At 46.3% G+C, this 15,504-nt stretch overlaps 1 protein-coding gene and 1 long non-coding RNA gene across 7 annotated transcripts in view; one reads left to right on the forward strand and one right to left on the reverse strand.

The window, feature by feature from the left end:
- Positions 1-120: 120 nt before the first annotated feature.
- Positions 121-3,830, reverse strand: LOC113576247. Its single transcript, XR_003410492.2, has 4 exons — positions 3,747-3,830; positions 3,481-3,647; positions 2,152-2,281; positions 121-205 (listed from the first exon to the last, which is right to left on the reverse strand). It is a non-coding gene; the product is annotated as an uncharacterized LOC113576247 (long non-coding RNA).
- Positions 3,644-15,504, forward strand: part of sobpa (sine oculis binding protein homolog (Drosophila) a) — a 38,680-nt gene continuing 26,819 nt past the window's right edge. For 3 of the 6 annotated variants that reach the window (XM_035531455.1, XM_035531456.1, XM_035531459.1), the window contains exons 1-4: positions 3,644-3,779; positions 11,499-11,570; positions 12,820-12,955; positions 14,644-14,838. In XM_035531455.1, coding sequence (XP_035387348.1) covers positions 3,684-3,779; positions 11,499-11,570; positions 12,820-12,955; positions 14,644-14,838 — 499 coding nt within the window. In that variant the 5' untranslated portion in view covers positions 3,644-3,683. The remainder of the gene's footprint in view (positions 3,780-11,498; positions 11,571-12,819; positions 12,956-14,643; positions 14,839-15,504) is intronic. The other 3 variants (XM_035531457.1, XM_035531458.1, XM_035531460.1) reach the window with 1 other exon arrangement.

The raw sequence follows: 15,504 nt of genomic DNA on the forward strand, positions 1-15,504 counted from the left end.
CTAATAATGTGACTGTAATATGAAGGATTGTCAGTGTAGGAACATAGAAGGAGAAGCCTTTTTTTTTTCACAAAAATTGACAAAGCTTTTAATAATTCTGATGCTCAACAGATGTGCTTTCAGCTGTCCAGGCTTGACTGCAATGAGTGAATCTGATGCCCAGCTTGATTAAACCAAGTCAAGTCCATCAGAAATCTGCAAGCAGCTAAAAGAAGCAGGCATAGACGAAATAGATCAGGATATGGAAACCAAACAAATCATGGAGATTTATTCAGCAGCATGCTTGGCAGAAATCTCTCACACACACACACACACAAACAAAGTAGTGAGAGAGCAGCAACCATAATGGAAGACCCCACCCCTGGATCCCATTGAAATTCAGTAAAATTGACCTTTTCTTTCAGAATAGGGTTTCATTAGTGTAATTAAGTACACGTGGCACAGAAATGCCCTTTTCACCTCCTCCCAGCATTAACATAGAATTCTTTTTAATAGAGAGCCATATCTATATTATCCAATTACAATGACAGTAAGTATTCATCTTGTTCTAAATGACCGATTCCAGTGTGTCTTTGCCATGCTACAGCTGTGCTCCCTACCCATCATAGTTGCCCTGGAGATACCTGAATATCGCCATGTGCAGCTCATGTTCTACTTCCTCCTGTATAGGTCGAGGCTAGACAACGTGACGGACTGTTGAAAAACTGGCCAAATTCACTTTGCCCTCAACCCAATTTTAACACTATTACAAAGTAAAAGAAAGAGCTATTAGGTAAGGGAAAATGGCCCAATTGCACAAACGGTTCACTTGTGCAGAAAGCATTGCGTAGTTATCACCGGCACTCTACAATGCTCTGCATAGCATTTCTAAGTAATGCCTAATTTAAGTAAGTCTAATCATTAGAAATTGCTCATTAATTTCTTAATTGCTTATTGATTTATCATTGAAATTTATGAACCACTGTTCAGACAGCACTGTTGAGAGTCTCTGGAACCAGGAGCAGATAACACAGCTGGGATTGAATCACAGCAACACTTGTCTGAACTGTAACTGATTTGGAATAATGCAGATAAGGAACTTTAGTGCAATATGTGCAGTCTCTCTTTGCTCTGACCTGAATCTCAATTAATACTTACATTGCTACAAAATGACACAATGTTAAAGTAAAATTGCCAACGCAAACAGTGAGTCATACTGTCACATATTTGATATGGGAGTGTTTTATATTTTTTATGATGATAAAATTATTTTAAGTTCAAAAGAGCACTTTTGAAATGTAACAAATCAAAGTTGGTGGTTTCAACTAATTTATCATATAATCAAACATAATAATCAAACTGTTTTAAATCATTCCAACTTTAAGAGTAAACCAAATGTATTGTTAACTTGAATTAATATTACGTGCACAGCAATTTCTAAATTATAATTACAGTTTCTAAATTACAGTCTGATCTGTAGTGTGCTGTCCTAATTTAGTCAAATTTAGAAGGCCTTCAAGTGGTCCCAGTGATTATAAATGATTAGGTTTATTTTATGCATAGCCTGACCTAGGGCTCTTTTGAAAACTTCTGAAAGAATCTTGTCCATTTAACAAAGCTTAATTTGGCCCCATGATTGAAAAGTGAGCATTTATTTTTTGCTAATCTTCAGCAAAGGAGAGTAAAGGGAATGATCTCTACCCAGCTGTTTCACATCTACTTCTAATTCCCTTTGTTAGACTTCCGTCTCGTAGAAATCCCGTAAGTATCTTTTTGAAATAGAGACTCTTCGCTTTCTCTCTTTCTCTCTCTCTCTCTCTCTCTCTCACACACACACACACACACACACACACACACACACACAAACAAAGCAGAGATCGAAAAAGCTGCTTTGTTTCATAACCTTTTTTTTTGCCAGCAGACCTTGCCCCCCCAAGAGACACAAATTCCATCCTGTAATCTTATTTGTCACTGCATATTGGGGCCTTACTCATGTTTACAAACCATATTCCTTTGCACTTGATCCACATTGCTAAGAGCTGTGGAATCAAATAGGAGTGAAAGCCAATCCGAGCAGGAGAAAACACAGCTCGCCCTGTTATATACACGTCCAGGCACCTCCTCCCCTATCAAGTGGAGTAACAGTATCCCCGCTAGAATGTAACTGTTTACCATGGGATAATGTTCAGCTGGGCTGGCGGGGCGCTGTGCTGTTAAACAATGCACTCATTCAAGGCTCCGCGGCATCTGCTAGTGATCTGGGATGGAACAGCAAGATCTGCTCAAGGACAGGCAGCCTGCACTTGAAGACAGGGGAGAGAGAGAGAGAGAGAGAGAGAGAGAGAGGAGAAGAAGAGGGAGGGACCCGTGTCATCCTGTACCATCTCTGACTTCCAAGTGTGGGTCTCAGTTTTGTAGAACTGGTCTTGAGACTGAGCCTCTAAACTAAGGCTACAGTTAGATGGACATGTACACACACACACCTCGCCATGCACATGCACATCATTCTTAACTGAGGGAAAGAGGATTAAAAAGTCATCACATTCACTCATTCATACTCAATGTATGCATCCACACACCCACCCACACATGCACAAAATGACAGTCTGCTATGAGAGACTGTGGGCCTTGTTTGATGAAGCCCTGTACAGAGGTGCACAGATCCAGACACATGAGCTGCAGGTGGGGGAGGGGGGCATGTTTAAACAGCTGATCGATCGCTCCCCATTCACCCTATTGAACCTGTGACTCGGTTCACACCCAGTTTCTCAGCTACTGTAAGAACAAAATTCTGCTGCTGGAAATGGAATGAACAGAGACTCAGGTGTGCTGCATACATCACTTCTATCTTTGTAGAACCAAAATGTCCCCTGTTGAATTCACCCTGGCTTCCCATGAACTAAATATAGCCATGTCTATGTTTCTGTTTGTCTTATTGGTGATGCATCACTTCAAACTGCAACATTATAAGTGGTTGTGTGTGTGTGTGTGTGTGTGTGTGTGTGTGTGTGTGTGTGTGTGTGTGTGCGTGCGTGCTTGCATTTGTGCGATTCTGTGTGCAAACGTGTGTGCATGCGTGTGCTTTAGTGTGTTTAGAAGTGCAGGTTGCTCTATGAACAAGTGTTCTCTCTTACACACCCACTCACTCTCACTCACTCACTCTCTCCTACACATATTCATTCATTAACAAGTAATTATGATCCTTTGAGTGTTTGTATCTCATCATAACACTGTCAGCCAGACCCCGCCGGATGGAAATACTGTGCGTGATAAAAGCAACACATCAAACAACAGCGCCTATTCACTCCTGCTGTACGGTAACTGCCGCCACGCGTGGAGTCCGGCGTGTAAACTGATCTGTGGAAAATTGGGAGGAAATAGCCTTCCCGGGATCAGCGTGCCGTATAGAGTTACCGAACAGGCCCCTCCCCCTGTCTGGCTTGCTCTTTTTTTTTTTTCAACCTCGCGTTTGGCTCGCAGAGCAGGCTCGGTTCAACTCACACTCAGACCGCGGAGAAATAGCAGGCAGAAGATGGCTGACTCTACCGGGCATCGGGTGCCCGCAGCAGCAGCAGCACCAGCATCAACTTCACCGGGGCTCTCCGCACGCCTGCCGTTCGCCGTTCCGCAACTCTGAAACGGCCCCGCGTCGCGCCACGGGTTTTCCCCTTCACCGCGAACATTGACAGAGGGTTTGAGAAAACATGGCTGAAATGGAGAAAGAAGGAAGACCCCCAGAAATCAAGCGGAGCAGAAAGCCGGCTCACCCCGTGAAACGGGAGATTAACGCGGACATGAAGGTAGGTTGTGCCCGCTCTTCGCGCTGGCGAGGAGCTGGAGCGCCCGTGAACGCTTGTCATTTTTTTGGATGCGTTGAGCAGAGCGCACCGCTCCGCCTTCAAAGTGCTATAGAGAGGCGATTCATTGACGCGGTGCGTTTCAGGCATAATTGGCTAACTTTGATTAAATTTTTTTTGGGGGGGTGGGGGGTGTTGTAGGGCAGGTCAGCATTGTTCCACTCGTTCTCCGCTCCTTTTTTTCCTCGCAGAGGAAAATTCACACATCACCCCCGAGCGCACACCCACTATTCGTTTGCACGAGGTTCTGTGGCTGGTTGACATTGTAACAACTGGTTGAATCGGAATGTTTTGAATGATTCTTGGTGTGTGTGTGTGAGAAAAACGTGGAGTTCCTCCAGCCGATTTCACAGTTTTACGGGCGTGAGTTGTGTAATAACTTATTAAAACGAAGAATTTAACTCTAAAACCCACCCCTCACATGGCTCACTGGTTGTAAATGGAAAATCCAGTGCGTCAGTCTCCGCGTCAAACTGCGCTGTCGTTACTACTACTACTAGCAGTGCCGTCTGCTCAAAACATTTCCACTTAGGGGGCAAAATCATAGCAAATGTGCAAACAGACGCGTACGTTTAAATTGTAAATCACGTTTTGTTTTGTTTTTTTTAAGTGGTCTGCATTTCTTAAAGACTGCTTTTGAGTGCGCTGAGCATTCCGACCAGCTGTTATGAAGACGTAGCGCTGGTCGCGCTCCAGATGTGCGTCGGTGCACTGGGGCTCCGGACACAGCACAGATTTGGTTCTCTCAAATGTGAAAATAATTATCGACAGTGCTTGTCGGATATGCCCGCTTTGCGTCCCCGCTAGATTCATCTCCGTATATACTGCGACTGTAAGCAGCAATCCGCGATAAACGACGTAGGTTTGCGGGGCGAACGGGGCTGCTTTGTCTTTCCCGTGCTCATTGTTTGGGGCTTTTACATCAGCTACCGAGCAGGTCACGATTAACGCGCGCAAGAGCGCCTCTAAGCACCTCAGCCGAACGCCTTTTATTTTAGGATTTTCTCCGAAACGTCTTTCGCGTTTTCTTTTGCACCATGCGCCACCGATTCGGCTATTTATGTTATTCCTAAAACGATAATGTCTCCGCGTTTTGTGTTTTGGGGGACCACATATATCCGGCACTCCTGCAGACTCGTTCGAGGCTTGTCCCTTTGCTCTTCTCAGCAGTGTGTGCAGACTCATCTGCATACTGCAGGAGGCCGCGGGGAGCCCGGACTTTGACAGCTATTGATTGACCTGAGAGCTCGAGCTCCGCGCGTCTCTGTGGTCTTGCACGGTACCGCGGATCATTCTGTTTGACGTTAATAAGCCGCACATGATAGGACGGAGCTGCTCCGCTGAAAACAAATATATATAGACACCCCCCCCCCCCCCCCCCCCAGTGCATCACTATTTCTGTTCATTATCGAATTATCTGTAAATTCGAGAGATAATTGTTTTTGTGGTAGGCCTGTGTATTGCTTTGTTTGGTCTGCAGGATGCCAGGCTGATGCGAGTCTCCCGGTCTTACACCAGGTTACCCCTCACAGTGAAGGCTGTGGACTCTCTTTATCCTTAATCCCTCAGGTTTTCACATCGCTGTGGCCGCGTGATCCCACTGCCTAAACCGACTTGGAGTTCTTGGAGCTAACGTGACCTTTAATGGGAAGGGAGTTTTTCTCATTCAAACCATTTGTGTGTGTGTGTGTGTGTGTGTGTGTGTGTGTGTGTGTGTGTGTGTGTGTGTGTGCTCGCGTCTGTGTGACAGAGAGAGACATGAATTCTGCCTGTTGGAGTCAGAGCTGATAAGAATTTACTCTTCACCTGTGGGGAAGCTGCTGGGTTTTTTTTGTTGTTGTTTTTATTTGATTTATTTTTTGCTTGTTGGAAACGTGTACTCTGATTAAGCAGTGTGAGGGTGTTGTTCCAGATAACGAGCCAGCACGACAGGACAGAAAACCTCTGACCTTAGACACAAGTTACAAATAAGGTGAAAACATTTTGCTTCAGAGGTATAACACGCTATGACAATATTCTGCTTCTCGGCATAGGTTGCTCTATGAATGAGCAGCGTTTCACTGTGAAATAGACATTTTAGGACACAGTACCTCAGACGGTTGTTATTTCTGTTTTGAGTAATTCATCATTTCTGTAATAAGCAAAGCTCGATGTTTTGTTTTGGGGAAATGGCACTTGCCGGTCTGGGTTTTCTTATCTCACAAGTTGCCTTTCCAAGAAGACCTGTCTGATCTCACCAAGCTGGATGTAGGAAAAAAAACACATCCAAGCCCAGACCACCACTGCTAAGGCTTTCCTATGCTGGTTTACTAACACATGTCCGTCATAGTCTGACTCCCGGGATAAACTCCACTAAAGCACCTATCAGTGTCTGCTGGTGTGACCAGGTGTCACTGGGTGATCAAGGCATGAGACTTGATAAGGGCTATTGACACACTACAGGTGTTAAGCCATCAGAAAATATCAACTGCATATGTTTTACATTTGCCTATAACATACCAGAACATATGTTTCTAGAACAGTAGATTTGCACATGTGTAGTTGGTCAGAGATGGCCCAGACATTGTCTACACGAATGTTTATACTGTGTGCCTGTGTGTGTGTGTGTGTGTGTGTGTGTGAAAGAAAAAATTGATCCAATTGTAGGAAAACCAGAATAAAACAGGGGAAGCAAAATGGTCTGCCATTTTTAATTGAAATAGTCAAATCATTTCTTTTTGGATTTTAAGGTTGAGGTTATGGTTTTGTGTTAAGTTTAGAAAATTCTAATTTTGTATATGTATACATGACCACATGTCTGGACAAGATATATATTAGAGTCAGTGTCTCAACTGTAAGGCAAAGAGTTGTATTCAAAATAAGTGTGTGTGTGTGTGTGTGTGTTTTTGAGTTTTTTAAGAAAGATCAGATTCTACTTAGGTTCAAATACCAACATAAGCAAATTAGCTCTGAAGCTCAGATAACCGTTCAAGAATATCTAAGCCTATATTGTATGGCTTATGAGTGAGTTATAAATGTGTTATAAATGTTTTATGAGTGCCTTAAGTAGAGCCCTTAAACTGCAGTGCAACAGAGAAGGCTGACAGGAGGTTAGGGCATCAGAAATACTGATGAAGATGAAGGTGAACAACCATGACACCTGCATGTTGGTCCCTGCTGGTGTGTGCCATATTGTTAGGTGTGTCCCTTTGTCATTTATCCAATACCTGATTGGCTCCCTCCACGCGGCTAAACGCTCAAGAATGGGTGGAGTTGGGTGTCAGGGGCGTTGTAAGCCTTTCACTGACCCGCTGGAACTCCGGGTCCTTGACGGGGTCGGACGGAAGTTGTGCCACTCGGAGGCTTCCTGTATTGCCCCTAAAATCTTCCCTGGAAAAGCACAAAGGCCAGAACTCCACTTTGATGTTTTTTGTTTTTTTTTGCAAAAGATGTGATTGTGGGTCATTAAGAATGATATGAAGCATTTTTGCAAAAATGCTTCTGCTTTCTGTCTGTGGTTTGTAATGACATCCACCCCCCACCCCCCACCCATTTCGCTTGCACGCCTGCAGTCACTGTGGAAATGTTGTTTGGCCTCTGACATCATCGTCCGGGGCTTTAGGAAAGTCTAGACTGCTAAGATTTCACAGTGCCGTGCTGTATCAACCACACCTCCAGACGCGGTGGCCGCAGATGGGAGAACTTTCAAAAGGCGCCTGTGTTTTTATTCGCCAATAAATGGTTCTAGAAGATTCTAGCAGTGCTGCTTTCTGAGTGTACTTCTGGCTGCTCAATAGTATTCATTCATGCGATCATTTGCAGCAGTGAATGGAGTCTGTACTGTAACTTCCAGGCCGGAGTCATTTTGTCCTCTCAGGTCATGTGGATCTTTGGGACACACTGCCAGTGGAGATCTGCAGATTAGCCTGCATTAAGAAAAGAGTCTATCAGAATCAGAAATGAGTCTGTCAGAGCCAGAAATGAGTCTGTCAGAGCCAGAAATGAGTCTATCACAGCCAGAAAGGAGACTAACAGACAACAGAGGTTCTCAATAGAGAGATTAACTTTATGAATGGTTACAAGTGCAGAACTGCGTTTGAACAGAAGGAGTGCGAGGGTGGCCAGCCGACCGTAAAACCCGACGCATCTCTGACCGGGGCTGCGCTTGTATTTCCTTCCACTGTTCTGCGCCTGTCTGCGCTTCGAGGGTCCGGCCGGCGAGCGAGCGAAGGTTCACCCATACGGGTCGAATTACCAACCACACATTTATTATTCCATGACTGCATGGGAATCAGGAAAACAGGAAAAAGCAAAGCTATGGCAACAAAACAGAACTTTTATCCCCCCAGCCTACCCCCATTGCACCCACCCCCGCCCCCTCAAATATTCACATCGCCGCGCGAGCGAGATCGAATTCGGATGGACTACAGCTGAATTAGAGCCTTGGTATTCAGTTACGGGAGGAGAGTTTAATGTGGCTCGTTTTCAGACCTAGAGAGGACCATGGAGGGGCAGGTGTCAGTGTGGAAGCGCTCGAGGTTTAAGAGCTGTAGCCACATTTATTGTATGTATTATCAGACTCTTTCTGTCTCTCCCTCCCTCTCTATCTCTTTCTCTTCCTCCCTGTCTGCCTGTCTTTTCTATGTCTTTTTTTTCCCTCTGCATCTCTCTCTCTCTCTCTCTCTCTCTTTCTCGCCCCGCTTTGCCGCCCTTCTTCATGAAAGCTCATTTCCACCATTGGCTGTGACATCAGCCAGGCAGCGCTGTGCAAGGATCCCGAGCGTTTTCAGGCACCTTCCCTCTGTGACTCCCGCTACTTAGTTTAACCTTCGACACCGAACACACAGGCCTCGCGGCGCCGCGTTACTCGCTGGGAGTGTGTTCGACGCACAAGCGGCGCGACCCACACATGGAGAGAGAGAGCGTGAGCCTGAGCAATCAGTGCTGTGGTTTCCTCTGCTCTCGTCCTTTCTTAGCCTCAGAGCGAACATGAGACCCAAGCATTATGACTTTCTCCCTTTCATGTATCAGATTTCCAGTCTCTCACACGCGCGCGCACACACACAGAGGCCAGTGAAGGCACACACACGCACACACACAGACCTGCGCTCATACACACACACACACACACACACACAGACCGGCACTCATATACATGCACACACACATACACACACACACAGACATACACACAGACCAGCGCTCATACACACACACACACACACACACACACACAGACCAGCGCTCATACACACACACACACACATACACACGCTCATACACACACACATGCACACACACACGCACACACACGCGCACACACACACACACACAGACCAGCGCTCATACACTCACACACATACACACGCTCATACACACGCACGCACGCACACACACACGCACACACACAGACCAGCGCTCATACACACACACACACACACTCATACACACACACACACACACACACAGCCAGCAACTTTGCTAATATATTTCTTTTATTTCTTCTTTTGCTTGCCGAACGCCCAACGCAATGAGGGAGAAGTGTGTCAGAGTGAGGTAAAAAGAGAGTGAGAGAGAGACTACTCACAATGTGGCCTTGTGAAAGATCATGCCTAACACAGTGAAAGAGAGAGAGAGGAAGCAGGAGGGAGGGAGAGAGAGAGGAAAAAGAGAGAGAGAGAGAGAGAGGGCAGTTTAACAGTGTTGCCTTCATCTGTGTCTGCTTTCATGTGCAGCATGGTAAAATAAGCGTAGGTTAGGAGCAAGGGAGAGAGGAATGTATACAGCGAAAGGCTGCCTAAGCTGTAAAAACTGAAACCTGAGCTTGCAGGAGGGATCGGATATCAAGGAAGGTATTGGGAAATGAAAGCAGAGTGTACTGTGGGGAAAGAGAGGGGGGAGGGGGGGTATATTAGAGAAAGGGGGAAGACAGAAGTTAAGATTATAAAGAAGAGAACTATAGAAAAAAGTGCACATGTGAGAGAGAGGGCGAGAGAGGGGGAGCGAGAGAGGGGCGTGGGTCAGAAGGGAAACTTCGCAGGGTGGGTTGGGAATTTTATCATGGTGTACAGTGACCTACTCCGGTTTCTGCTCACATGGTGTCCTTTTCCTTGTCCCAATACAACCAGTGCACTCAGGGATCAGAGAAAGAGTGAGAGAGTAGGTGAGGGAAAGAGATTTGTGGCTCCTCAAAGTGGGTGATCCTGACTTGTTTTCTAGCTTAAAAAAGGCTTTCTTTACCAAGATTGGGCGTCTCAGCAGGAGCAACTCCAAACACATTTCTCTCGCTCCTGTCCCCCGTCTCTAGCAGGTAGGAGCGACAGTCCTATGGGTGGAGGGGGGGGGGGGTGTACTGTGACAGCACCAGAGAGGGAGCACTGGCACTCCATGGCTGATGTTCCGGCACTATCCTATTCTGAATCGGAGACACGAGAGACCCGCTGTGACGGTTGCAAAAGTCGCTCACACACTCCACCGTGTCACAGGAGGCATGGCTAAGTGAAGATTGGAGGCAGGGCAATGGTCATGTCAGTAGTGTAGGCTTAGCACAGCAATTTCCAACTGCTTCTGGCGTGGTATGAGCTCAGATATGTTGTATTCCCAAAGTGCCTTATAGTGAAAGTATCCCCCTTCTCTCTCTCTCTGTCTCTCGCTTGCTCATTCCCTCCCATTCCAGCTCTCCCCTTTCATGAGCTGCCATCAAGAGTATCACTTACTATCTCTGTACCACTCTGGAAGTGGCAGGTTTTCAGATGGGCCATCAGCATAGAAGGAGAGAGCGAGCGATAGAGAAAGAGATCGAGAGAAACCTGGAGAATGTATTATTCTGATTATTACAGTCATATTAGACCTACTTGGAGCTGGAGCTGGAGTTTGATTTATCAGTATGTAATTTAGGGCTAAACACTGAGCTCTAATTGGGTGATGAAATCCTCTGTAAAGTCCCGCTGAATCGCAGAGACAGTGTAATGCCCATAGACGGAAAACCTGTGTTACATGCATCCAGCTTCCCAGTAACCATGACCTGACTTTACCTTTAACCCCCTCGGGAATGACGTGACCCCACATGATCACCGTAGGCTTAGCTTGGTATTTTTCAATACTACCGCCACTGCTAAACAACTGATTGGATATTCTACAATTAGTGGGCATTTCTTTATTTTTGAGGTTTTCTTTAGCGAAATAAGCTACATAAAGGCACAGTATTGACGTAGACCAAGTGGCTTGCCTGTCAGCACATGGCCTGGTGTGGACAGAGTGAGAACTGCTGTAAGTGACCTTTTGAACTTGGTCCCCAAACGCACTGTCCCGTCACTAGATCACCAGCATTAGAGACACCTAGTGGTGGATGAGGGGCAGTGCAAGGGAAGGGGCGTGCCGTCACTTATCACAGAAAAGAAAAGCTGACAGGCTTAAGGATGACGGAGGATGCGTGTCTAGCGGCCCAAAAGCGGAAAAGATTTGCTTTGTACGTTTAGTGCCCCAGCCTGCTCTGGAGGCAAACCGACTTTACTCTGAAGCTATTTACTGCCGTGAAATGTTACGGGCGTCAGCGTGGTTTAAGATAGCAAACCGAACTTGCTTTTTGTCCACCATGATGGTGTGAAACACCTTTGTTTGAAGCAGTGATTGATTGACACCTTTGTACATTTGACTGACAGCTGTTGACTCGTGTCTCATCAGGTCCGGGCCGAGAGGCCCCTCCCAGGGGCGGGGCAGGCAGGCGATCTCCATGGCAACTTGCCCTACGTGATGGTGAGAGCCTCCTTAGTTTGGTCGAGTGAATAAACTGAGTGACACTGTCTGCAATAAATAACAACAAAAAAAATTGACACAAAAGAGAGGAAGAATGCACGTCTTCCCCATCTATGGATCTATAGATGTTTCTGTTACATATAAAACAGTGTGTTTCACGAAGCACCCAGTACAAGAAAACTGATGGGCTTGCATGAAAGAAAAATAATGCAAGGCTTGTTAGGTGGGTTTCTAAGGGAACTAAAATGTATGATAAATATATGCTATGCTAAGGTTCTTATTTAAGGGCACTGCGTTGCCTCACTGTACGTCAGGCCTGTGATCTGCGCCCCGCATGACGCCGTGCTTGGTCACGCTGTTGGACCAGTGAGATGGGGGTCTGCACAAGGATCTTGTGCATTTGGGGGTCCCAGCCGCAGGGCGGACGAGGCTGTGTTTAGCTGCGGACTCCACCCGGTCATCTCGATTACCTCACACAGATCTATATACAGCCTAAATGTGTTCCGCTTCATAAACTACTGCTACATTTTTTTGACGTTAGTCTCTTCAGCCTCTTATTTATCCTAAGGGACTTTATTCAGCAAATGGCTGCAGATTAGTCATTAACTACACTGAAACTGATCCGGGTTATAAGGGGTTAAAAGAGTGAGAAATAAGAGTGGACCCAACTTTGTGTTCTTGGTGTGTAAGGGGTTAACGTCTGAATTAAATATGAATATATATAGACCCTTTCGTTTTAATTGCTGTGTTTCAGTGCTCCGGTTTGTGCATCATGTAGTTGTGCTTGACTTAATATTGAACCCCGACCCCATAAGATCCTGAAAAAGTAAACAAAAGAAATAATGTGGTGGACTTGATTGAGAGCTTTGTGCTAATGGGTTCCATTGGTGAAAAGTTCATGAACACAAGGCTTTTGTAACAACAGATTAATTACACAGATATAACGCACAGCTGTTAGGAAGCGCTGTGCCGTTGGTGGTGATTGAGATTTATAAAATTAGACAGAAAACACATTTCTTTCCAGCGGGGATTTGTGAACACGTAAAAGAACAGATCTGTGTGTATCTGCACGTAAGCCAGCATGCCTGGCTGCCGGTGTTTTTGTGTGTTATTTATCATTCCAAAGCATCTTACTGCGGGATCACATCCGACGGGAACGGGCTATTACCACGGCACACCAGACATAATGGGTAGAGGTGTTTGGTGCGCTCGTCAGAAGGTCCTGCTAGTGTTCGTTCCTGTCCCGCAGAGCTTCGCGGAGACCACGATGAACGAGTTGCTCGGCTGGTACGGATACGACAAGGTGGAGCTGCGCGACTCGGACGACATCGAGATACGCAACTATCCCGACGCGGAGGTCCGCCAGCACATTTCCGTTCTCAAAGGTGGGTCGTCGCCTAAGTATGGCAGCACACAAAATCGCCCTGACACAGACTAAACACGTACTGAAATAAAACTTGACCAGTTAGGCATAACTGTGGAGTGGGATTTAAAAAAACCCAACTCATTAACGCAGTACTTGGACAGCTGCTTTTAAAGCGTCTCTATTTGTGGATGAGGTTTCCACACATAAGTACGTTGTTTGAGGATTCAATTTTAAACCTGCGCCGCATTAAAGAAAAGCTTCTACCCAGTTCTGCCGCATGAGTCGAAATATGCTAGAACTTCATATTAAGACCAGAGACGCCTGTGACGGGAAACCACAGCTGGCCGAACGTCTATAACGCGGGCAGGATGCGACCGATTACTGCGTTCAGTTCCAGAGCTGCCCGCATTGTCCTGCCGTGAGAGCCTTCGGCGCTTATCCCCGGTCTTAAGCCACCGTTTTGCGAGATGCCCCCATTTAGCGCATTAGCGACTTAAGTTGTCAGCCATCTACAGCATCCCGTAGAGGTCGGGCACAATGAGGAAGATAATCCGCCCCCAAACGCCAGCACGCCGGAGCCCCCCTATCCGCCGCTCCCACAGAAAGAGGAGTTGTTTTGCATTTAAAGAGTGCCACTCCACGACGTCCCGCTAACGCGTCGGGCTCCTGCCCGGAGAGTGGCCTCGTAATTACGTTCCACCGTTGCACAAATCCGCGACTCCAGATTACGATATTCCGTTATTGTTGTCTGACGAGGCTGGAAGTGGGGAGATTAGGGGCGAGACAATCAAAGTTAATTAACTCATTTAGAATGAATCCCTGTTCGTTCTTATGCACAGTTTGAATGATAAATGAGTTTTGGGGAATCTGCCCATATCGTGTTGGGATGTTTCCGCTGATGTCGTCTCACGGGCTGCAGGTGTTGAATGTGTGTGTGTGTGTGTGTGTGTGTGTGTGTGTGTGTGTGTGTGTGTGTGTGTGTGTGTGTGTGTGTGTGTGTGTGTGTGTGTGTGTGTGTACGCGCGCGCACCGGCGGCTTTTGGGGCGTATATGCATATGTAGTGTACTGTAGCTAATGGTGAGTTACAATAATGTTTGTTTCACCACTGGATTTGGTGGTGTGTGTTTTGGACTCCAAAAAGTAAGCTATACATAGACCACAGCTGTGTACAGTAGAATTAGCAGGTTGAATTGAAGCAGATTCAGTTTCCTGTATATGATGCATTGTTCAATATAGAGGGGGAAAAAAACCTAAAAACCACAGTAATCAATTAATAGTGTTTCCAGCTGGACACAACACTGTATTTAATTCAACACTGCATTTGTTAATTCAGAAATTATTCCATTTTAACCACAAGGATTTTTTTGTGACTGTTAAAAATGTGCTGAATAACCCATGAAAGATGATATCCCATTGTGTCACATTTGTGTGGTGAGCTGTTGCATGGTATGAGCTGTTGCATGGTAAAGCTCCGTGCCAGTATTGACGTAACATTTTGGAGGTTAATATTTGACCCCAGCAAATAGAAATGAGGGGCCCCCAGGCTCTAATGAGGGACCCCCGGCTATAATGAGGGGCCTCAGGCTGTAACGGAAGGCCCAGTAATGGAAAGCCTGGGAATCATAGCACGGAACATGGTGAGCTTCAGCCGCGCAGCTCTGGACCCCGCCGAGTAATCGGCATTCCCATTCTCTCCTTCCTTCCAGAAAACTCCTTACCGAAAGCCTCCACAGCCGAGAACAGCCGATCCCCGCCGCACGCCATCCCCTTGGCGCGGAACGGTCTGGCCACGGATCAAGCCGGCAACCCTTCCTCCTCCTCAACGACAGTCGCCAAGGAGCACGGGGGCCTGCCAATCATAGTACCCCTGATCCCACCCCCACTCATCAAGCCACCAGCAGGTAAGAGCTTAACGGAGTCACACCCATCTTTCATGAGCAACAGGCCACAAAACTTCCAACCACTAATGATTGAATCATAGGTTAGCAGCTGTAGAATAGCTGTTTATTGAATTAAAATGCAGGCAATTACACACAGAAGCAAACAGCCAAAAATGTAATCATTGGTTCCTCTTGGCATTACTACATGATCATTTAACTAATATCCTTATTAACATTTTTGTATGCATGGATGAGTTAGTTTTATTTGTGCATAGAAGCTTCTCTTTAATAATCTTCTTAAAATTTATGTCAAGACTCGAATTATTTCTCCTTCTGGCTAATTTATCCAGTACACATCACGGTGCACATGCACACTCAGTAAGAGACACTGGTTGAGTGCCACTTTGGCATGCCTGCCACTCAGGTGTGAGACACAGGTGAGACACAGGTGTGAGGCCTGGAGTGAGAGCCTAATGTGAGACTCAAGAGTGAGATGCAGGTGTGAGACGTCGATGTGAGACACAGATGTGAGACTCAGGTGTGTCACAAGTGAGAGATGTAGACGTGAGATGCAGCTGTGAGACTAAGGAAGGCCCATGTGTGGGAGCTACATGGGAAAGTTGCGCTGTACGGAGTCTGGGACACAGGCCCCTCCCTCTTCTGTTTTGTCAGGAGTCATGAAGCTCC

This window comes from Electrophorus electricus, chromosome 11 (genome assembly GCF_013358815.1).
Source record: "Electrophorus electricus isolate fEleEle1 chromosome 11, fEleEle1.pri, whole genome shotgun sequence".
NCBI lineage: Eukaryota > Metazoa > Chordata > Actinopteri > Gymnotiformes > Gymnotidae > Electrophorus > Electrophorus electricus.